This window comes from Rhinolophus hipposideros, assembly GCF_964194185.1.
Source record: "Rhinolophus hipposideros genome assembly, chromosome: 23".
In the NCBI taxonomy this organism is placed as follows: domain Eukaryota; kingdom Metazoa; phylum Chordata; class Mammalia; order Chiroptera; family Rhinolophidae; genus Rhinolophus; species Rhinolophus hipposideros.
In genome coordinates, this window is record NC_138069.1 from 28,359,811 (window position 1) to 28,383,419 (window position 23,609).

General features: G+C 40.8%; 1 protein-coding gene across 3 annotated transcripts in view; it reads left to right on the forward strand.

Moving 5' to 3' along the window:
• The window catches only part of ITK (IL2 inducible T cell kinase), a gene marked incomplete at its 5' end in the record, with an annotated part of 55,545 nt that overhangs the window by 28,634 nt on the left and 3,302 nt on the right, over positions 1 to 23,609 (forward strand). For all 3 annotated transcript variants that reach the window (XM_081035259.1, XM_081035260.1, XM_081035261.1), the window contains 10 exons: positions 3,734 to 3,799; positions 7,328 to 7,382; positions 13,747 to 13,829; positions 15,674 to 15,807; positions 16,180 to 16,254; positions 17,443 to 17,614; positions 17,991 to 18,207; positions 19,170 to 19,234; positions 19,325 to 19,443; positions 21,856 to 22,013. In XM_081035259.1, the coding sequence (XP_080891385.1) occupies positions 3,734 to 3,799; positions 7,328 to 7,382; positions 13,747 to 13,829; positions 15,674 to 15,807; positions 16,180 to 16,254; positions 17,443 to 17,614; positions 17,991 to 18,207; positions 19,170 to 19,234; positions 19,325 to 19,443; positions 21,856 to 22,013 (1,144 nt within the window). The remainder of the gene's footprint in view (positions 1 to 3,733; positions 3,800 to 7,327; positions 7,383 to 13,746; positions 13,830 to 15,673; positions 15,808 to 16,179; positions 16,255 to 17,442; positions 17,615 to 17,990; positions 18,208 to 19,169; positions 19,235 to 19,324; positions 19,444 to 21,855; positions 22,014 to 23,609) is intronic.

Genomic DNA, 23,609 nt, shown 5'->3' on the forward strand with positions numbered 1-23,609 from the left:
AGAAAACACTGGGGTGATTTGTCTTGCTTCTCACAACATGACCACTGCACACAGAGGAGAAGAGAGCACAGACAGAAGGAAGAGGAAGGAAGAAGTCGTTGAGGAGTATCTTTCCACTTCTCAGAAGTGGCTGGGAGGCAGTTACTTGCTGTGCTTGCTCCCTGCACCTCATCGAGCTTTCCTGGCACCCAAACTCATCTAAAATTCTCCTGGAGTTTTCCATGGACATCCACAGTTTGGGAGATAAGAAATTTGCTCCACAAAGAAACATAACTGTTCTTGAGTGTTTCACTGAGACTGAAGTTACATCCCACGGTGGAGAGCTTCTTTTTGGTGGAAAGAAAAGGCATGCAGAGATAGTACAACTTGGTGGTGACATTAAGAAATATCAGCAAGAAGGTACTAAAGATTTAGTTACACCAAAAATCTTTGAACGAGACATCCAAATAATTCATGGAAAAAATAAGGTTGCACAAAAACCGACTGTCCAATGGGACTTTGGAATGCAAAAAATCCTATGAGCCCTTCTCTGATCTGAAGTACAGTAAATTATTGTTATTAACCATCAGAGTGCTCTGGGATGTGTGTGGCTTAAATACTAGCGCTCTGTTTAAAGGTATCAGATTCACGTCGCTTTTTTAATTCCTTTTAATTTTTTAAGGCTTTGTTTTTTTTCTTTTTAATACATCAGAGGTATTTACACTATTGTGGAATATTCTGTGGAATATGATTTCGATGACTGCATAAATCCAACACAAAAATGTACCATAATTTAGCAAAAACTCTTGTTGGACTCAGGCTATTTCCAACATTTTGCCAATATTAACAACACTTCAGTGAACATCCTTGTATATTAATATTAAGGATTTAAACATTTTTAAATATGAGGTTATTATTAATTTAAAAACATAAAAAAGAGAAAGAAAACACTTCATCGTGGCAACATCTGGATAGCCTCTGTCAATGTTTTATTCTGAAAAACAACTAACAGGAGAGAGAAACATACATGAAAAATAAGTCACCCTCCGTTTGTTTCTACATCAATTCTAAAAGTAATCATTATTAACATTTCCTTGTGTATCCTAGACCAAAAAAATAGTTGCACATATACAAATACATTCTTTTTTACATTTACATGAAGTTGATCCATTCTGCCCTTCACATAAGTTTTAACCTTTAATGATATGTCTTGGCGATCTTTTCACATCAGCAGATACAAATCTACCTCATTTTAAAAATAACTGCTTAGCTTTAGAATGTATACTTGTATTATAAATATTTAAATAATCTTTTATGGCCGGGCATTTGGTTTCCAGATTATTAGTTCTCTTTGTTATTCTAAACAAGGCTGCAATAAAGATCTTGTATTGCCCATGCATATTGGCAATCTTTTGAAAAAAAAATATATCGATTTTTTTGAGAAAACACATTTTTTGAAAATATATTTTTTCTTTAAAAAATATGTATCTTGCATTTCTAACAGTGGAATTAGTGAGGCAGAGTATGTGGCATCTTAATTTTGATAGATAATTCCCTCAGATAATGCCAAATTTACATTCCCACCAACAGGGTATAGGGAGTGTCAACACCAAGTAACATTAAACTTAAAAATAAAAAAAATAAAAATAAAAAGGCAATCTGATCACTAAACATAAGGGGGCACAGATATCTTTAAGATACACCAAAACTTACATTTTCAAGGCATCTACCTTCTCTTTAAGTAACCTTATCAACTCCACTGTAGGGGGAGTGAAGGAGGGGTATAAAATATGACCAGATCAAGAGTTGTGGTCTGAGAAGCAGTGAGGCTTGCTCGCTGAGGACAGACCCCAACACCTCTCATTCCAAACCTCCCTCTCGGTTTGACTCGGGGAGGCAAACAAGGCCGGTTACGTCCACTCTCTGCCGATTATTGGGGAGGCCGTATCAGAACCAGATTCGAGACTGCCTGGTTCTACAGACACCAGGGAAAACTTACTCAGAAATTCATCCCTTTAATCAACTGACATTTATTGAGCACACCTCATGTACCAGGAAATTTCTTCTCCTGTGTCTCACTTCCCCAAATGACAGTTTACCCTTTGTGCAGTGGCCTGTGGAAAGGCTCAACTCTGCACTTCAAAAGGCTTCGCAGAGGACATCCCAGAGGCCAATCAGCATATGGGAATTTCCCCAGTTTTTGGGTAATAGTGTGGTATCGTGTGGTACAATGGAAAGTACACAAGATGGCAAGACAGAAGAGCTGGACTTTAGTGTCAGCTGCTCTTGTTGCTTATGGCTTTGGCAAAGTCACTCAACCTCTGGGAATCCATTTCCTTACCTGTAAAATGCAGATAGACCAATAATACCGGCTTTGTCTATCTCAGAATGTTGAGAAAAATCAGTGAGATGATGGAAGTGACATACAAGTGAAGAGAATTACCATCATTTGTGTAGATCACCCAGCTTTGGCTCATTAAAACGAAGTTATTCTATTTGAGAGCAAAAAATAGTATTTGACCTATTAATATAATTGTAAACATAGGCTGTGGCAAAAACAGTTACAATGCAGGGAAATTCTTTTATATATAAAAGAAATAGCAAATTGCAGAACAAGTTGACACCCGTCGATTGGCCCTGACGGCTTTGAGCACTGTGCTAAGGATGATTCTGAGGCTGGATGTCCAATTTTCCAAAGAAAGCATGCCATGATGGACTAGCAATGTCAGCCATGGGCAAAAAAACATGAGACAATCATCCCATATTTGACGCCCCTAGTCTTGGTTTTGTCACTCCTCAATATGATTCTGTGGAATAGATGACACATTCCCCCATTAAACATAATCACTAGACTGAAAAACAGCCTTACGATCCAAAACTTAAAACACTCTGTAAAATAAAGAGCAAGAAGCTATCAAACATCCTTTGATAGACCGGCAGAGTCTGGAGGGATATTTTGTGTAACCTAGTTTAGGTCCCTCATTTTACAGGGACAGAACCAGAGGCCCAGAGATTGAGGGAACTGTATTCACCTTGTGGTATTAAATGCAATAATGAATGTGAAAGTGCTTTGAAAAGTACAAAGCGACACACAAAGTATTCTGATATGCTTATTAGTCTCTTTATCCATATGTCTTTGTTTATGCACAATTATTTATTCCTGCTCAAAAGAGACTCCCACCCCCAAATCCAGTAGGACTTTATACTTTTTTCTCATGTTTTACCACTTATGTCTGAAGGAGTACAATTAACAAAAGATATTAAGAAGGCCTTAAATTCAAACAATGCTGACTGGCAATATCTTTGGGCATCTGTGGCTGGAAAGTCATTTTTTTATATTTTAATTATTTTGGTTTCCTGACTATGAAATAATAGCACTAAAGTGGAAAAATTACTGACTATCACACACAGAACAATGTTTCCTTAAAGAAAATAGAGATTGCACATTAATCTATTTTTCCGGTAGAGGAAATTTCACAATGAGGAGAGCAACAAGCAGAGCTTTTTAAGTAAAATAGCCACGTCTTATTTATCATGGTTCATAGGTTAGTAGTGAAATCCACGGCCTCTGACAGAAAGCAGGTTGTTATATTTAGCAACTCCTTTATTCTAAAACTTAAAAATATCTTCTCACAAATGCCAAATAATGTGAAACTCCCCCATCTTTAAGTGGCTTTTAGTGGATTAAACTTGTAAAATGGAGATGTGAACATCAGTCCTATATTAATCTAAACATTGATTTCTTTTTTAACAGGCATGAAGGATATGTACCAAGCAGTTATCTGGTGGAAAAGTCTCCAAATAACCTGGAAACCTTTGAGTAAGATATTTTATTTATTTTCCAAAAATATGGTACTAAGGATTCTTCCTTAGATTAGGAGTAAATTACTGGTGGACGATGAAAGCACCAAGTGTTTTCTCTTTGTAACCCACTTTCTTCTGCCCGTTACTCTGATCCCTAATACAGTCCAGGAATACTTTACACAGGAGAAGGGGGAGGGTCTGTGTACTTACCTGCCCATTGACCCTTTGACCAAAGGAGTGCTTCTCAGATGCCTGCACAGACTGTAGTAAAAGAAAAAGGTTCTTCTGGGAATCCCAGGAATATTGGTCTTACATGAGAAGGCAAAAATGAAACAAAACAAAACAAACACTGTGAATACTGGATCAAATACAAACTGATGTAAAACATGGTTTAATACTTCCAATACCAAAATAGCAGACAAATAGGTATTAAATCTCTGCTTAGCTTGTGCTGTTTATTTCAAGCCATTATTAATATTTAGAAGAAGAGTTCACATAGATTTAATTTTAATGGAACTATTTAATGTTTAATAAAATCCAGTTGCAGTGTATGGAGTACTCACCATGCACATATATTTCCTAGCACAACTGATGAAAGGCCTAGAAACAATAACAATACAGTAACAAGGTGCATACGCAGATCTTGGTTTCTAAATAACACTTCCCACTGAAAACAATCAGGACTTCTTGGAGAAATGGCTTGGGGATTCAGAGATGGAGCAGGGAAAGAATAAGATGAACTCGGAACATCTTACTGCACCAAAAAGTAAAGAAGTAGCCACCAAATCTTTTTCAATGATGTGGGCCTGTCAAACAAGCACAGCTTTAAAATGCTCCTTCTGACCAAATTGGGGGCAATGTGAGTATCAAAATAAATAATGATAGAAATAGACGACAATCCATTGTAAAATAAGAATCCCTAAGAAATAGATAGCTCAATAAATAAGTAAACAAGAACATAAATAAGAAGAGAAAGCTTTGTTACAATAGAATTTCAACCCATAGATGTAGAAGGAATGATAACATTTAAAAATCACCATTTTGTAACTCGAAGTATCAACCAATTCAGGCGAGAATTATCAGTGAATGTCACAACTAGGGAGTGAAAGTTTAATATTTATATATTCTAAAAGTATCTTCTTACAGATTACTTTTTAACAGCAAAGTGAAAATATCTGAGAGACCCCATTTTAACCAAATGATCAACTATTGGGCAAACAGACTTTGTGTGTCTCCTGATAAGATGCACTGAGAAGAGCCATCACTTTCATGATATTCCTGCCCAAACATGCGTAACCTCAATTTAGTCATGGGAAAGTAATAGACAAATCCAAATTGAGGTATATTCCACAAAATAACTGTCCTGTGCTCTTCAAAAAATGTTAACATCGTGAAAGAAGAGCTGAGAAATTGGCCCACATTAGAGGAGACTAAAGAAATATGGTAACTAAATACACTAGAAATCCTGGATTGCATCTTCAATAATTTTTTTTAAAAAGTTACAAAACACATTATTGGGACAATTGATTAAAGTTGAATAAAGTCTGAAATTAAATAGGGATGTTAAAAATGTTAAAATTCCTGATTTGGGTAATTGTACTATGGTTATGTATATATTCTATTTCTTCAAAATACGTACTGAAATACTTAGGAGTAAAAGTCTATTCTCAAATGATTAAACATATATATATCTACCCAGAGAGAATGGTAAAGCAAATGTGTAAAATGTAAGCAATTGTTTAACCTGAGTTAAGTGTATATGAGAGTTCTTTTATAGTATTTTACAACTTTTCCATACATTTGAAATTATCTATATATAAAAAAAGAAAACTTTAAAAAATTTTCACCAAATATAAAATACCAGTATTGAAGAATACTAGCTAATGAGGACTTCTATTAACTCTGTTGGGTTATTTGTTCAAATGTGGTCAAGTTACTTGTTGCTGGAATTCTAATGTATTCTATAGTGAAGAGCTATCATTTTCTGAAGAGTCAACCTGAGATTCATTTTGATCAAGTACATGTGAGTAGCCCCTCCCTCAGCTAACAGAAGGGTCATCAGTTCTAAGAATACTTGAGCTGCTATGAAACATGTATAAAATATGCTTAAATAAAATTCTTTTTTTTTTTTTTAGTCAATGCATTTAGGAAAAAAAATAGACATTTCAAATGCTCACTAGACTGGGAAGTTTTGTTTGTTTTTGCTTTTAATCAGAATCTCTTCATTTATGATAGAGGAGGGCAGACTCAAAATTCCTGCAGACCATAAAACAATAGAGAATGGTGGAGCCTGGGCCAAGTATATCCCCCCTCCTAAAGGTATTTTATGTCGATTTTCTGTGTGTACACCATACAAACCAAACAGTCTGTGAGCCTAATTTATTCTGCCCACTGTCAGTTTGCATTTTTCAGATATGGAATCAGAGCTAGAGAATAAAAGGACTTACGAACAAACATCCAGACATTCAGTATATAACTGGGCATATAAAAAACACCCAACATGATGACTTTTTATCCTTGATCTTAATGATGTCTAGTTGCAGGTGATATCTGCATAAGAACTCAAAAATGTACCACCTGGAAATATAATCATGGGCTGATAAACCCATACCATTGATTGGGTTCAGGTTTCCTGCCTGGTTTGGAGGCATGACCTTGAGCAAGTTTCTTTACCAGATTGGATCTCAGATCCCTTTTCCTTAAAATGAAGGGTCAGACAAGATCACAGTAGGCAAACCATGGCACTCTTGCTGGCATTCCCTTCCCATGCCTGAATGCAGGGTAGACATCACTCTTAGATAGTGGCACACCCACTGAGCCCAGAGGCACAGCTCTAGGCAGCCATTCCTAATTGATCAGAGCTTACACATGAGCCAAATAAGTTCCGTAAGTGGTGTTCCTTCCCCACCCAGAACTTCTCTCCTCCTGTGTTTATTAATGTCCAAAACTAATTGTTAACTGATGCTGGTTCTATCTCTTCTTACCTAATAAGTGGCCAGGGAAGCCAGGATGTGACTCAAGTATTAACAACAAAATCCAAAACTTCATTCCTAAAAATCACTCATATCCTTCTTTACCACTTTCTGGTTATTTTTCCACCAGACACCAAATTATGAAAATAATGTAATTACTTTGGGGAAGATCTTGAAAACCACTCTTAAAGAGGAAAGTACTGCAATTGTTTTAAAAGAATATTTGCTACACGTTCAAATTTGTATTAAGTTTTTATAGCTCCGCTAGAATCTTTCTACTTATAACCACCCACTGACTTATGAAATGGAGCAGAAGATAAGTGTTTTCTAATATTTTATTATGGAAAATTGCCAACATGCACAGAAGTAGAGAAAAAAGTGCAATGAACCCAAAGCCCAGCTTCAACAATTATCAATATTTTACCAATTACTCAAGCCTTTGCTTTTGTGTTTGAAAGCACTGGTAGAAACAGAAAATGACCAAACTATTTTCTGGCATTAATTATCTTTTATAAGTAAATCACACAAATTTTTAAAATGTCATTTACATATGATTTTTTTCCTGCTTTCAGGTGGTACAATAGGGGTATCAGCCGAGACAAAGCGGAAAAACTTCTTTTGGACACAGTAAGTCTCCCTAACTTGCTTTTTGACTTAAAATAAAATGGATTGTGCTGGTTGTTTTTTTTTTTCAGCCATACTATGGGTTATGCCAATGCAGTGAGTCGATCTATTGGATTTACAGTAAAAATATTCTGGTAAAACTATTCTGGGGGTTTACAGGACAAGCATACAACAGGATAAGAAACCTGGGGAGGATGGAAACCTTGGTATTGCTAAGCAACCATTGACACAGGTGCAGTGGTCCTTCCGGCTGTGATGACCCCCAGCAGGCCATGGGGCTGTGTTCCTTGCATGCTTATCCGGCTAGATCGGGGGTGACTGTGATTCAGATTTTGCCTGGTTGAGCTGTGGGTGCAGAGGAAATACATGACTTGTTTTGACGTATTTTTCATGCAACAGTTCTTGAGAGCCACTCAGTGTAAGTACCAGGATGGATGTCATTCGGGGAGGTCAGGCGGAAGGGAGAGAGGGATGAGAAGAGAGAAAATATGGTGCATTGGGAAAAGTACTGGGTCCTGGTCCCTGCTCTGTCAACAACTCAGTGTGTGACTTTGGGGACGTCTTTCTTCTGGGTCTCAGTTTCTCAGTGAGTACGAGGTGAGCATTGGACTAAATCAGGGATGACGATTACCCAGCACTCAGACTGCCACTCTCTGCTTCTGTCCTACGACTGGCACAGTTGCTCACAGTCCATGGCTTTGGGATCCTTTTCAATACAGTGTGTCAGCAGCTGCCATGGATTAATTGGCACATAAGGTGAACCCGTCCTTTCTGGACCAGAAGATCATTTGATATTCTAGGGTACTGCCTCTCAAAATATCTGTGATAGTGGATCCCTTTTTGTGGTTTGTTTTTAAATTTCCAATTTGTTACATGTTTGTATTTTGTAAAATACAATAAAAATGAATAGAAAAAAAATGAAAAATAAGCAAAGATATTTAAAATGCAAGTCCAATTTTAATTCGATTTAGTAGACCTAAATTTACTCTGTCTGATTGCTATAAAAAGTTTCTAAATGCTCAGTCTCCATTTCTTTTTTTGCCAGTAGTAGACCAGTAACTGGCATCCGTCTGTAAACCACACTTTGAATAGCACTGAAAATTGTACATTTATGGCACCCAGGTGATTCTGGGATTTACCCAAGTTTGAGAACCGCAGAAACGCATCTCCTATGGTGTCCTATCAGTTCTTCAGATAACACCTCCTCTAAGAAGCCTCCCATGCTTTTCCTCTCCCTGGTCAGCGAATGTGGTTTTTGCTGCCTTTGATCCTACTAGTGTTTCTCCACTGACCCTGTTCTCACTGTGCCGTGGATCTCAGCAGTCTGTCTTAACCCATTTAGGTAAAGGGTAAATTCCTTGCAAGCAGGTACTCCATACCTTTCAGCATCACACACATGGAGCGACCTGAATTTCAAGCAGGAGCCTTGTCTAACACATTGGTTTATCATATTTCCATGATTCTAAGATGTTTTTAGTCAAAGATGCAACATTGATGTAACGTTGGGTTTGTTTCAAGAGAAGAAAAGAACCATCTCCAGAATAAAGGGTGGCTATATGTCAGATACTCCTAGAGTAAAATGCAGTGTGACAAGGCTATGAATTGTCAGTCCATCATTTTTGCAATAACCGACCCTGTCTGTCCAAATGAGCTTCTGTAAGATCACCTTCAAATCCTATGGACAGAAAGAAACAGACTCCTAACACATTGACATGTCTCAGCTGAAGGCAGACAGTGGAATTAATACTTCTAACACATGGTATACCACAGCACGTGATGAAAATGGCAATGACAGCACCAATAGTCCTGTTCTGGTATCACGTTCCAGGAACTGTTCTCCGCATTTTAATTCTCCCAGCAATCTTACAAAGGTCATCTTACAGCAGAGGAAACTGAAGCTCATACATTTAATCAGGAAATGTCTGGAATTCACAGGATTAGAGACAGAGTGAGAATTCCCTTTAAAGAACATCTGGTTCATCCCTTTTGTGTTCTAGGCGAATAAAGCTCTGAGAGTCAAGTTCAGAGTGTGAAGCAAGGCCATGGTCTGGAGTAGAGCCGGGGTGCTTCACATACACACACACACGCACACACATGCACACACACATTCACATGCATACACACACAGTTAATAAGAAATACACGAGTTAAATTCTAGTCTCCCATCCTTATATTTCCCATCTATCTATTTCACCTCCTTGGCATAATTGTTTCTTGTATTATTGCCTGTTTCTTTTATTGTTTTAGATAAAGCAGTCCAAGGTAAATTGAGACCTTGAAAATGTCCCATGGGAGCAAGGTCCCTCCCACCCCAGCTGCACTGCACAGGTCAGGTCAGTCAGCGTCCCCTTGCATGATGGCGATATGAGCCAAGACCCTTTAGGCTCCAGTGTTCTTGGTGGTTGTGACTTTCATGGAGTCCCTCGCAGGAAATAGATGGTAAGGCACATGCTAGAGGCCTCCTTTTTCTCAGAACTCTGGGCTGCCCAGCCCCAAACCTGTCACCATCACTGAATGTCACCTAGAGCCACTATGATAGAGGAAGAACTCTGAACCTCCTGTACCCAGCAGAGCTGGCTACAAACTTTACCTCTCCTTTGGCTCATGTCTTTGGATTAGTTGCTTTTGTTAACAGTTGGGCCCTACTCCGATTATAATTTTTTTTCCAAAAAAAAAAAAAAAACACCACCACCACCACCACCAACAACAAAACCCAATGGCTTCTTTGAAAAAATAACATCAACAAAACACTCTTAATTAAATACAAGGAGACGTTCATACTCCCCTCCTCACAAGACAATTGGTAAACTTCTGGTCTGTTTGGTCTGTTTCTTCCCCTTTAGAATAAGTTGCATACGCAGATAAAGTCTGCCTCTGTTGAAGCCTGCCTTGAGTTGAACCCATCACATTTCAATGAGGCAAGAGGAAAAACTTCACTATCTGGTAGAAGTGGAGAAATTTTGAAGACAATCCATGCTGTACATAAGACGTGGCTGGATATCACACACATGATGTGGGGATAAAGAAACCAGGCACAAATTCACTATTCACCGTAGCCAAAAGGTGCAAACACCCCAAATGTCCATCCACTGAAGAACGGATAAATCAAGTGTGGTATATTCATACAATCGACTATTATTCAGCCATAAAAGGGGATGAAGGACTGAAACATGCTACAACTTGGATGAACCTTGAAAACAATATGCTAAGTGAAAGAAGCCAGACACACAAGACCACATATTATGTTATTTCATTATATGAAATGCCTAGAATAGGCAAATCTCTAGAGACGGAAAACACATTAGAATGGCAGGGGTGCAAATGAGATGGAGGTATCTTTTTGGAGTGATAGAAATGCTGTAAAATTAGGTTGTAATGATGGTTACACAACTCTATACATTTACTAAAAATCATTGAAAATGTACAGTTAAAATGGGAGAATTTCACAGTACAGAAATTTTGTCTCAGAAGCGATTTTAAAATTGAATGAACTAATCTGGAATGTTTGGTGTCCCAAAAAACACCTCAGAAAACTGCTGATCCCAAAGGGGGGGAAAATATGATTTTTGAAAAATCAAGTTTTTTTTAAAGGACGGTCTGTAAGCAAAACTTAAAAGGGTCATTAATACACGATTGGATAAACCGTTTACATTTATATCTCAGAAGAGAAATAAGAACATGGTCAGCTATCCTCTGTCCTCACCATGTCCAAGATTCTGCACGGAGCACATTGTAGAGAATGTAGGAGGCACCACAGCCACAAGATTGCACTATTGTTCCAGAAAGATCTATAACTCATTTTCTTGAATTAAAAAAAAAATCACGAAATACAAAATTATTAGAGTAAACTCTGTGTGTACAAATACAGAATCCTAGGACTGTTTCAGGACACCTTAGAAAAAGGTATGTAGTAGCTTTCTGCATTTTCTTGGATTCTCCCTCTGTTTTCAGGCAGCTGCTAGGGCTGCCCAAGCTCATTGTGTTGGGGAAAGGGATTCCAAGGCCAAACAACAGAGGCCTGCTCAGCTTCAAATGTCTTTCTTTTTTTCTTTCCCGTTTCATTGAGATAAAATGGACATATAACATTGTACAAGTTTAAGTTGTACAACACCAGTTGATATATGTATATGTTGCAAACTGATTACCGTGATAAGTTTCGTTAATGCCCATCACCACATATAGTTACAATTATTTTTTAAATATTATTATTATTATTATTTAAACTTTTATTTATTTAAGTTTGTTTTCCAAGGCCCATCAGTTCCAAGTCAAGTAGTTGTTTCAATCTAGTTGTGGAGGGCGCAGCTTACAGTGTGGGGATCGAACCAGCAACCTTGTCGTTAAGAGCACCGCACTCTAACCAGCTGAGCTAACCAGCCACCCCAATAATTTTTCTTATAATAAGAACTTGGAAGATCTGCTCTCTTAGCAACTTTTAAATCTACATTACAATATCATTAACTATAGTTGCCATTATACCCTCAGGACTTACTTATCTTATAACTGGAAGTTTGTACCTTTTGTTCCCCTTCATCCAATTCCCCCACCCTCCAACCCCCTCAAATTTCAAAATAGACTCTTGAAACTCCCAGCAGAGATAAGAAGAGTTTGGGGAGTTTCACAAAGTTTATGTGGTAAATTATAGGTTTGGCAAGAATGCACAACAATGGAAGGGCCAATTGTCCTCCACCTGCCTCATATACACCTTGCAGGTTTATGGCCAAGTTCAAGAAAGCAGATTATGTCTCTGTGCAAGGATGAGCTTCCTAATTATTAGTGCTCTTCTGAGAGGCAGAGACTGCTCGTCAGATTGTTATAAATAAGAGCTGCGTGTTCTGTTGAGTTGGTGGAGACCAAACCTAGGTGTCTAGAAGAATCACATAGCAAGCTTTCAAAAAGTTCAGGTCCCAGGGTCCCAGTCCTGGAGACCCTGAGTACATAGATATGGAGTGAAGCATAGTCAGCTGTTTGCTGTTGCTGTTTTGTTATGTCTTGTTTGTGTGCTTTAGATGGTTCCAGTAATTGTGATAATCCACAAAGTCTGGGTTTTAAGGAGTTAGGCCAGATCAGTGGCTCTCAGCCAGGGATGATTTTGTCTCCCAGGGAATATTTGACATAATCTGTCACCCAGTTGTTTGAGGCCAACGATGCTGCTAAACATCCTATAAACCACAGCTCAGCCCCTACGACAAAGAATTATGGGGCTGAAGATGTCAATCGTGCTGAGGTTGGGACAACCTTGGGCTAATATTTATACGGTCCTTTCCAACTCTGAGATTCTAGAGTCAAACAATTAGCATGGCCATCTGTGTGCAGGATTTTCATGTGCAGACACCCACCTTTAGATTTGGGGGATCGAGGGGCTTGTGTTGTTCTAAATTGCATATACCTTTCTCTACAGACTACAAGTGTATGCCCACCACACAGGGCTCCTGTCTCTCTCTGACCTTCAAGGAAGGCCCTCACTATGTCTAAGTTAAATAAATCATAAGAATGGATTTTGCAAATATTACCAGCACAGATTTACAGGGAACAGAGCGAGCACTAGACATGAAGTACTCAAAACAGAGTTAAGATGTTAAACTTCCCACCAGGAATGAATACACTGGTATATCCACTTACTTGTACTATTTTCATCAGTGCTAGCCAAATAGTCAGGGGGAGGAAAGTGTACATTTTGGGGGTTTTCCCTTCTCTCCACTTCCCTCATGCAACCAGAAGCTTCGTGTTCTTTCTCCTTTTGCCCTACAGCAAAATCAGCACTTTGGAAAGGGCCTAAAAAAATGTCTTCTCATTAAGAAATGAATGAAGCTTCCAGGACAGAATGCTTTTTGCCCTTGTTGGGGAATGGAGAAGTGGCCTCTAAGATTTGTTGAACGGAGGCATCATGGAGTAGTAGAAAGAGCATGGGCTTTGCTCACATGCCATTCAGATTTGCAATCCCAGGTCTGCCAAGGTTCCAATCCCAGGTCTGCTACTGACTCGTTGTGGGTCACAAGAAAGTCACTCAAGTACTCTTGACACTCAGTCTCCTCATCAGGAAATTGAAAACAGTAATATGTAGATTGCAGTGCTGTAGTGAGGGTTGCACAATATCTGGAGTGAGTCTGGTATGGGTGAGCTCCAAGAGGGCCGAGCTTGTGTCTGTCTTCATTCACTGCTTGTGTCATCACTAGAATAGTCTCTGACCCAGGCAGGGCACGAGCTCAGAATGCACATATGAAACAGTTGCCTGTATTGCTGTCAGCCTGCTCTAAGCCAAGCTGGCCTGCAGTATTTCCTCCACTCACAGACACGAAAGTGGGGCTGGGTACATCAGCCTGGTTTCCTGGGATCACTAACCTTCCATTCTTGTTCACCATTCCAGGGCAAAGAAGGAGCCTTCATGGTACGAGATTCCAGGACTCCAGGAACGTACACCGTATCTGTTTTCACCAAGGCCATAGTAAGGTATGATGTTAATCCAGGTGGGCGAGGAAGGCAGCACACACAAACACATCAGACAGGGCCAGAGGTAGAGAAGTCGCCGGGAGTGATATGTGTCCCCTGATCTCTCTGAGAAAACCAAGGCCAGAGAGATGAAGGCCATAACTATAGTCACTTAGCTGGAAAGTGACAGACAAAGCTGGAACTGGGTGCCAGGTTCTCTTCCCTGTTAGCATCCCTCAGTGCAGAACTCTAAAGAAATCAAATATCTGACCCTGTATTTGATGAGTTTATCATTAATTACATAAGATAATATCATAATAACACTTCTGATTGGAAATGAGAAGACATGAAATCTAGCTAATAAAGCTACCTACCATTTATTGAGTCCTTACTATGTGCCAGAAGTTGACAGATCATTTCCAAGCCTATAAGCCCTGCAGGCAGGTGTTACTATATTCCTTTCACACAGAAGAAACTGAAGCTCAGAGAGCTTCTGGCATCCCCCTGAAGCAGTGGAGCCCGCGTGGTCAAGCCCCTTCCTACTCCAGCCCGCTGCCTGCAAGACGCTCGCTGGTTGTCTGCTCCTCCCCTGACCTCAGTTTCCTTCGCTGTAAAATTATGTCTAAGAGCCTAGTCAGGTCTTGAATTCTCTTCTAATTAGAGACTTAGTCAGAACTAAGCAGTTTGGCCATGACCAAAGTCCAGAAAGAATTAAGAAAAGAGAGAAAAAGAATTATTGAGGTGTCCTCAGGGAATATTTGTTGGAGGACAGTGGACATGAGCAAGACGCGGAGCAAGAGCAGGGTTTAGAGAGGTGGCCTGAGGAAGGGTGCTGTCAGGGATGGGGAAGGACCCAGTGCATGTCACAGAGGGGCCGTGCCTCTGCCCTGCACAGGTGACAGTGATCAGAGTGACCGGTAACTCTGTAAGGTCGGATGGAAAAGGGGTGAGGAATAGAGCTGTGTTGGGGGTCCCCAAGACCACTCCCAGGTTCGGCGATTCACTAGGAAGACACAGGACTAGGCATATAATTGTGCTCAAGGCTAAGATGTATTACAACGAAAGGATACAAAGCAAAATCAGCAAAGAGAAAAGGCGTATGGAGCAAAACCCAGAGGAAATCAAGCACACGCTTCCAAGAATCCTGGCCCTGTGGTGCACACAGGACATGCTTATTTCCTCCAACAAATAAGCTGTGACAGCAGGAACGAAGAGTTGTCCCCAGGGAGGCTCTTGAGAGACTCAATGTCCCAGGTGTTTTTTTTTATCATCAGGGGATGGCCATGTAGGTACCCTCTGCCCAGCACATAGCAAAATTCCAGACTCCAGAAGAAAAGCAGGCATTGAGCATAAACCACATGGTTTATACAAACAAGTTAAGCACTGGGAGCCACTCTTATCAGCTAGAGAATGCTGAGAACCCTCCCCAAATCCAGGTTGTCTGAAGCCACCCCAAGGGCCAACCTTGCAAGCAGTCCTTTCTCAGGATAGCAATCAGGGCTGCCATGTTAACTATTTGCTGGACAAAGTCAAATCAGGAGGAAGGGGCCTCAACATATGCTGACAATTAGTTACATCCATAGAGCAGGGAAGGCAAACATGTAGCACGCATGAGACTATTCTCCATTTTGTGGCTGTGGAAGAAACATCATGGTGCTGACTAACTGGGTCCAGATGCAGCCTCAGAATTTTTAATACAGCACCCAGGGCTATCCGGTCAAGACTGACACAGGTTGAAATATATCTGCCATCCTTGTCAGAGGGTAAAAAAAAACAAAGCTGATAGGAATCTGATGCCAGTCAACATTTCTGTGTCTAAACATTGTTTCCTAATAATCACTGCATTTATGTTTCATTTGTTTAAGTGAGAACAACCCCTGTATAAAGCACTATCACATCAAAGAAACAAATGACAATCCCAAGCGATACTATGTGGCTGAAAAGTATGTGTTTGATTCCATCCCTCTCCTCATCAATTACCACCAGCACAATGGAGGAGGTGAGTTCTAAAGGACAAGAGGGGGACCCTCACACAGGAACACCAAACACCCAGCCTGGTTTCTTCATGTCAGATAAGCTGACCTTCAATCGTAACGAAATATGCACGTAGAAAAGGATGCCCAATATTTAATTATGTTACATGTTTTCCATTAGCAAATTCACTGTGGGAAGTGTGGCATTTCACCACCTGCCCACCTGTGTTTATGTCTTTTTTAAGAGAAGGTGTAATTTCAGGGATTGGGCTTTGGGATTTGTTTTCCGGAATAAAAGCAGATTTTGCACTAAGTTATATTTTTTCCTGGTGACTTAACTTAGACAATTGCTCCAATAAAGCTCTAACCACAGCCTTTTTGCTTTGTAATCAACTCAGGCCTGGTCACGCGACTTCGCTACCCGGTTTGTTCCTGGAGGCAGAAAGCCCCGGTGACAGCAGGGCTGAGATACGGTGAGCTGTCCATTCCACAACGTCATGCGTTTGCACTAGAACTCAGGTCCCTAAAAGTCTAGAGCAGATCTGAATGAGCTTTCAATGAACCTAACTCTTCTGCAGAGTTAAAGTAACATTAGTCTGGTACACTGTGTGTCTGGAGAGGGTGTGCACCAATGAACCAATGTCTCCTAGGCTGCTGGTTCTTGTGTATCAAAGTCACCTGGGATACTTCTTAATAATGTTAACTCCTAGAACCTCCCTAACACACCAAAACAATCCTTAAGAGTGAGGTCCTGGAGTCTGCTTTTAAATACGTGTCCTAGGTGATTTTAATACAGGTGGTCAGAGGGGAATGCTTTACTTGCCGTGGACGCCCATCCTTAACCAGCACCATTCCTGGCACATGGTATATACTCAATACTGTTTTAGGTTGCATCTCAGCCTCAAACAGGTAGAAATCGAGCTGTTTGTGGCACTAGGCCAAGGGTCAGGAAAGAAAAATGCCTCTTTAGGCTCCTTAGAAAAATAAGGTGATACTCATAACTCTAGAACCCTAATGTACCCATGCTGGATGGGGTCTCAGAGGTTATCTCATGAACCCACTCATTCTGTCAGTGTGAAAACAGAGATTCAGAGCCCTTTTATGTGTTTATTGAACATTTATAAAGAGCCTACTATGTGCCAGACCTCTGCTGGCTGGTACCTTTGCACTGGTCCTCTAGGAATCCACCTCTTTACTCCCATCCCTACTAAGGCCTAGCAGAGTGCTGTGTACATAGTAGGTCCACTTGATGGGTAAATGAATGAGTGACTGATCAGCTCAAATGAAATGTGCTCTGTATGAAAAATGACAATAAAAATAAAAATGTTTCAGTCAGCTATAGAAAATGGTTGGGACCTTACAAGAAACCTTTTGTTTACTTCTTTAATATCTTGATCCATGCCATCCTCCTCTTTCCATGTAACCTTCCCTACATACGTTTTTCATCGTTTAAATGCATATCCTATGTTATCATTTGGGAAAAAAGGTAATAATTTTATCCATCTATGATAGTTCTAAATCTAGGGCTTATACCCTTTGCCCTCTTGGGGTAATATTACCAAAAGCCTAACATTCTACGTTGGGCTATACAATCTCCTGGTAACCCTATATCTCATAGCTACTGCATGCCAACCCTGGACAACCCTCTCTCCCCCCTCCAGGGAAATGGGTGATTCATCCCTCGGAGCTCACTTTTGTGCAGGAGGTTGGCAGTGGGCAGTTCGGCTTGGTACACCTTGGCTACTGGCTCAACAAGGACAAGGTGGCCATCAAAACCATTCAGGAAGGAGCCATGTCGGAAGAGGACTTCATAGAGGAGGCCGAAGTCATGATGTGAGTGGCCAAAACCAGGGTATGACACGATGCCTTGGGGAAAGGATGTTCTGTGCCACTCTGATGTTGTATCACGCCACCTCCCTCCTCAGATCCAACGATGGCTTCCTATGGGGCATGGAGAATAAAGTCATACTCCTCGCCACGGTCTACGAGGCTTGTCACAGTCGGGCCCCTCCCACTCTCCAATCTCACCTCCTACCCATCTCTCCTATAGTCCCAGACATGCCAGCCACACTGGCCTCCATTTCTCCTCACATATACCAGCTGCCATCCTTCTTTAGGTCTCAGTTCAAATGATAGATTTTTTTTGGCGGGGGAGGTGATGCATTTTTGGGAGCCTGAGTTTGGACCATCTCACCCCTTTTTCTTCCAGGAAACTCTCTCACCCCAAACTGGTCCAGCTCTATGGGGTGTGCCTGGAGCAGGCCCCCATCTGCCTGGTGTTTGAATTCATGGAGCACGGCTGCCTGTCAGACTACCTGCGCAACCAGCGTGGACTCTTTGCGGCAGAGACCCTGCTGGGCATGTGCCTGGACGTGTGCGAGGGCATGGCCTACCTGGAAGAGGCATGTGTCATCCACAGAGACCTGGTAAGAGAGAGCAAGGCAACCCCCTACAGGTCCAAGATGGAGGAGTGTGGCCACCGAAATATAGAGCTACTGAGACTGGGACGCGTTTGTTAATAGCAAGTCATAGACCATCTCCCTTTCCCTCCCACTTCTTTCCTCCACCCACTTAGGGACGCCCCAGTGGGAAAGTATTTCATGAGGGCTCAGACCTGGGCTCTAATCACACCCCGACCTCTGACTTTCATCCTCTGAGATTCAGTTTACATTCTTCCAAAATGAAACTAACAGCCTCTTCTTTTTCACCTCTCTATGCCTCTGTTTCCTCCTCGTAAAATGAGGGAAGTCGACAAGCAGTTTGTCTCAAAGTATTGTTCTAGCATCTACCGGAATCATACTGGGGCGATTTTTAAACCATCCTCAGAATCCCTGGAAGTTGGGGCTCAGGAATATGCATTTTCACATGTCCCCCCATGGGATTATAGGCACGTTAAAATTTGAGACTCTCTGGTCTTTTGTCACCAAGGACTCTTTCAAAGCAACATTCTGTGGTACTGATGAGGGGCCAAGCACTCTCCCTTTTGAGAAGTTGTAAGAGGATTAGCAACCTCAAAAACATCCTTATTTTAGTCAAATGAGCAACAGTGTTTTCCTATCATTCCTAATGTTAGCATTTTTTATCTCATCAGGTTGTGTTAGACCATATCATTGGTTAGACAACACCATAGATTTCTCTTCTCATTAGGATCCCAGGAATGAAGATAAAAGACCAAGCCTGAGAAAGGATCTTGCACATTCAACTTCCTAGCTAACTTCCACCACGCACTTGTGAAGTGTAATTAATGTTTACATAGCTCCTCAATTCCCTTATACAAGGACACACAGAAAAGCAAAGGCCATGATTATATGAGTAGGTGGCTCCTTAATTACTGCTTGTCCGCCAACAGTTTCTCTCTCTGCCTTTTGTTGGACTGTCTCCTCTCCAGGCTGCCCGAAATTGTTTAGTGGGAGAAAACCAAGTCATCAAGGTGTCGGACTTTGGAATGACAAGGTAATTCGGCGATGTGGTGCTGGTGCGGTCTCAGGAAGGGGACACAGGCCCCCAGAACATTTGGACATCCTCTCTCCACTCTCTCCACAGGTTTGTCCTCGATGATCAATACACCAGTTCTACAGGCACCAAATTCCCAGTGAAGTGGGCATCTCCGGAAGTCTTCTCTTTCAGTCGCTATAGCAGCAAGTCAGATGTGTGGTCCTTTGGTGAGTGTCATCCTGACCCCACACCCACATGACCTGGGACTAGGGCGAGCTGCAGGGCCAACTCTGCCCTGAACTCCTGATGGTGAGAAAGTCCCATGGGTGGTCCGTATGTAATAACAGCTGTGAAAAGTGTGAAGGGGCCCTCATTATTGTATTTGTTCTTGGAGATCTTTGAAATGGGCAGGGGGATAAAAATGAGAGGGGGAATTTAGGATTCCGGTGACAGCTGCTGTGAGATCAAAACCTGGAGAAGTCAGGAGATTAGAATATGAGTTCCTTGAGGGCAGGGACCATATCTTGTCCAGAACTCTATTCCCACACTTAACCCTCAATAAGTATTTACTCATTCATTCAACAATAATTTATTGAGCATCTACTATATGCCAGGGGCTAATGCAGGTGCTCACAATCCAGTGGTGGGTAGGATAGGAAAGACTCCTACTCTCTTGGAGCTAAATTTTAGGGGAGACTGATCACAATTATGTCAACAAGCTAATAGATATGTCTGTAAGATAAAATCAGGTGGTAGTAAATAAGTGATATGAATAAAACAAAACGGTTATGGGTTAGAGAGCGACTGGGATGGACGGAGCTTCTATTTTCAATACATGACCTGGGAAGACCTCTCTGAGGAGGTGACTCTTAAGCAGAGGCCTGAATGATGAGAGTGAACGGTGCCCATTTGAAGGTCCTGGCAGAGGAACCAGCGAGTACAAAATGGAGACACTGTCTGAGTGGGAGAACAGCAGGCAATGAAGTTGGCAGGCCCTGATGAGAAATTAGAATTTCTAATAAGTGCAAATGGGCCTGAATGAAAGGCAGAATAAATGATGTTGGTGCAGCATGAAGTACTAAATATTCTTGCCGGTCTTGTCACTTGACATCCTAAGCCATAGTCTGCACACTCAAGGGTGCACGAGAATATGCCAGACCACGTCTTTGACTTGGATTCCAAGAAGGATCATACTTTGGACAGGAACAGGTTGGAGTTTGATTTTGCCATTCTGTATGACGGGAAGGTTTGTCAAATGGATTGACTAGTCGTAGAAATCAGGGAGAAGCTGACTAATTAAATCTCTTAGAAGAACTAGTTTTTAAGTCTTCTCCAGCGTTTTAGAATCTCCGTTCCCAACAAACAAGTGGTTTGTTAATTTTGAGTCCTTCTGAAGTAGTCCTTAAAGTAGTTCCCCTATTCAACAGGCCTCGCTATGATTTTGTTGGCCAAATTTAAGTTACAGGATAAAATGGGAAGAAACAAAACTGCAGTAGAGCAATCTCAGAAGATTCTCCTTTCCCCCGTGTGTATAACTAGGAAGGGTAGGGCTGATATGTGGCCACTCTCTGTGGGTGATGCAGCTAGTCACATGGCACCAAGCTGGGGGACCCATAAAGAGATGTTCGCTGCCGTGGCCACTGTGGCACCTTTACCTACTGACTCTGAATAGGATTTATTCTGCCACAGATGGTCAACCTGGAACTTTTCTGCTGCGTGTCATAATTAGAGGGATTAGCAAAAGGGCATTCCTGCCTCGGATGTGTCATCCAGGTGTCTGAAGATGAGAATGACTGATGGAAGCAGAGTAGAAAGGTAGAGAACACTGAGGTGGCAAGCCTGAGAAACAGAAATCTGGATGGTCTTAGAGCTCAATGCCTGCCTCAAGGCCATTGGACTTTGCCATTCATTTTAAGGTTTTTTCCCCTGATTAGCTTTGCTCTTTTAAGCATGTCAAGTAATCTCTTTGGACCTTACTCATCAATGCGTTACAAGGTTTGCATGGAAGCAATTGTTTTCAAACCAGCTTTGAGCAGCAGATCCCCATTTTCCAAGGAAATCTCACTAGAAAGCCTGGCATCTTGGGGAGATAAACAGTCTTATTTAGTTAGATTCCAAATTTCTTAAACTCTGAGGATCCCTTAGAAATTTTGATCTAGTGTTCTGGGTGTGGGACCCAGGATCTATCCTTTGAACAAACCTCTGAGGTGATACTTATTCAGACATTTTGGAGATCATACTTTGAAAAATTCTGCCCAGAGGTTTTCTGGAATATGCTTGAAAAATAACTGAGTTAGATGATCTGCAAGCTCTCATCTCATTCTGACATCCTATGAATGATTAGTACACAATAATGCTGGGTGTGACATTTGTACTTTGTGCAGCAGAAGAAACGGGATTAAATCAGGGGTCAAAAATGGACAACCTCAAGATGTGGTTTGCTTGGTCTGCTCAGTGTTTTAAAAAATCAAATGGAATTTATATTTTAAAACTCACAATTTGTGATTTGATATTGTACGGCCTGGAGGTAGGGACTTGAATCTTAATGTCCAGGAGTCTGTGATTTCTAGACATAGGTTTATTTGTTTGCTGTTTGTGAACTTTAGCATTAGCTGTGCTGTACTCACCATTTCTCCTAGGAGTGCTGATGTGGGAAGTCTTCAGCGAAGGCAAAATCCCATATGAAAACCGAAGCAACTCCGAAGTGGTGGAAGACATCACTACCGGATTTCGGTTATACAAGCCTCGGCTGGCCTCCTCGCATATCTACCAGATCATGAATCATTGCTGGAAAGAGGTCGGTGAAGGAAGTGGTTTCCCCCTGCAACAACTTACAAGCTACAACTTCAGGGTCGGCCCCCTTCCCTAGAGAAAGGAATCCTTTTAGAGGATAAGGCAGAAGGGATGAATAAAATAGATTAGCAGGAATGTGACTTCGAGTATCTATTAACTAGAGAAGTTCCCCATGCCTAAAAGAGCTGGCAGTGACCTTAAATATCATTCGATTTGCTGCACAATGTCACATGTCATTGTGCATCTCTCTGTTATTGTCAGAGAGAAAGAGGGAGTGAAGCCTATGGCAATACCTCAATACTTCTGAGGAAAAAAAATTGGGTAATATCACAAAACCATTGAATGTACATAAAGTTGGTTCTATGCATTGGGGATCAGAAGTTCACTTGTGCTGTGCAAAATATTAAAATGACTTAATTAGAGTTCATTTTATTCATTCAGCAATTCGGAATGGGAAGCCAATTACTGTGCACCCTCCCAGATGTCTCAGTTGTCCCTATGCTTGGGGACAAGCTATGCCTTGCTCCATATCAGCATGTGTCTTAGAGGGCTTTTGGTGAGTTAGGAAATTTTCAGTTTCAACCACAGTTGAACGTTGCTGAATAGGGAGTTGCTACACATTCAGATCACTGAAGGGTAACAAGGTAGAATTGAAAAGGTATCGAATACTTTGGCTTTGTCTCAGCTTTGCCATTTCTTAGTCATTAATCGTGGGCACTTCTCTAAACCTCCTCTTTCTCACTGGTAAGAGAAATAAATGATACTTGATTTGTAAGTTCATAGATCATTTATAATCAGAAACAAAGAAACAAACAATGAAGGTATAAACAAAGACACAAAACAAATCCAGTCTGCTTTATAAGGATTAAATACTATAATAATTTTGATAGCTGACATTTATTTAGCACTTCTTTCTTTTTTAACTGTCTTCTATTGATTTTTTAAATTAATAGACTTTATTGTTTAGAAGTTTTAGATTTACAGAAAAATTGAGCAAATAGTACAGATTTCCCATATACCCTCCTCCCCTACTAATAACATTTTGCGTTAGTGTACTACATTTGTTACAATTAACCACTACTAATACATTATTATTAACTAAAGTCCATAGTTTACTAGGATTCACTGTCTTGAGGGTGTAAGGTCTCTGTCTAGAATCATTGTATTGCATGTGGATGCCCAGTTTTTCCAGCACCACCTGTTGAAAACACTACCCTTTCTCCATTGAATTGCTTTTGCTCCTTGTCAGAGGTCAGTTGACTATATTTGTGTGGGCCTATGGTCTATTTGGGGGCTCCCAACTCTGTCCCATTGATCTATTTATCTATTCTTTCACCAATACCACATTGTCTTGATTATTGTAGCTTTATAATAAGTCTAGAAGTCAGGTGGTGTTAGTCCTCCAACTTTATGTTTCTCTTTCAATATTGTGCTGGGTGTGCTGGATCTTTCACGTTTTCATATAAACTTTATAGTCTGTTTGTCAATATCTACAAAATAACTTACTGGGATTCTGATTGTGACTGTGTTGAATCTATAGATCAAATTGAGAAGAAATGACATCTAAACAATATAAAGTCTTACTATCCATGAACATGGA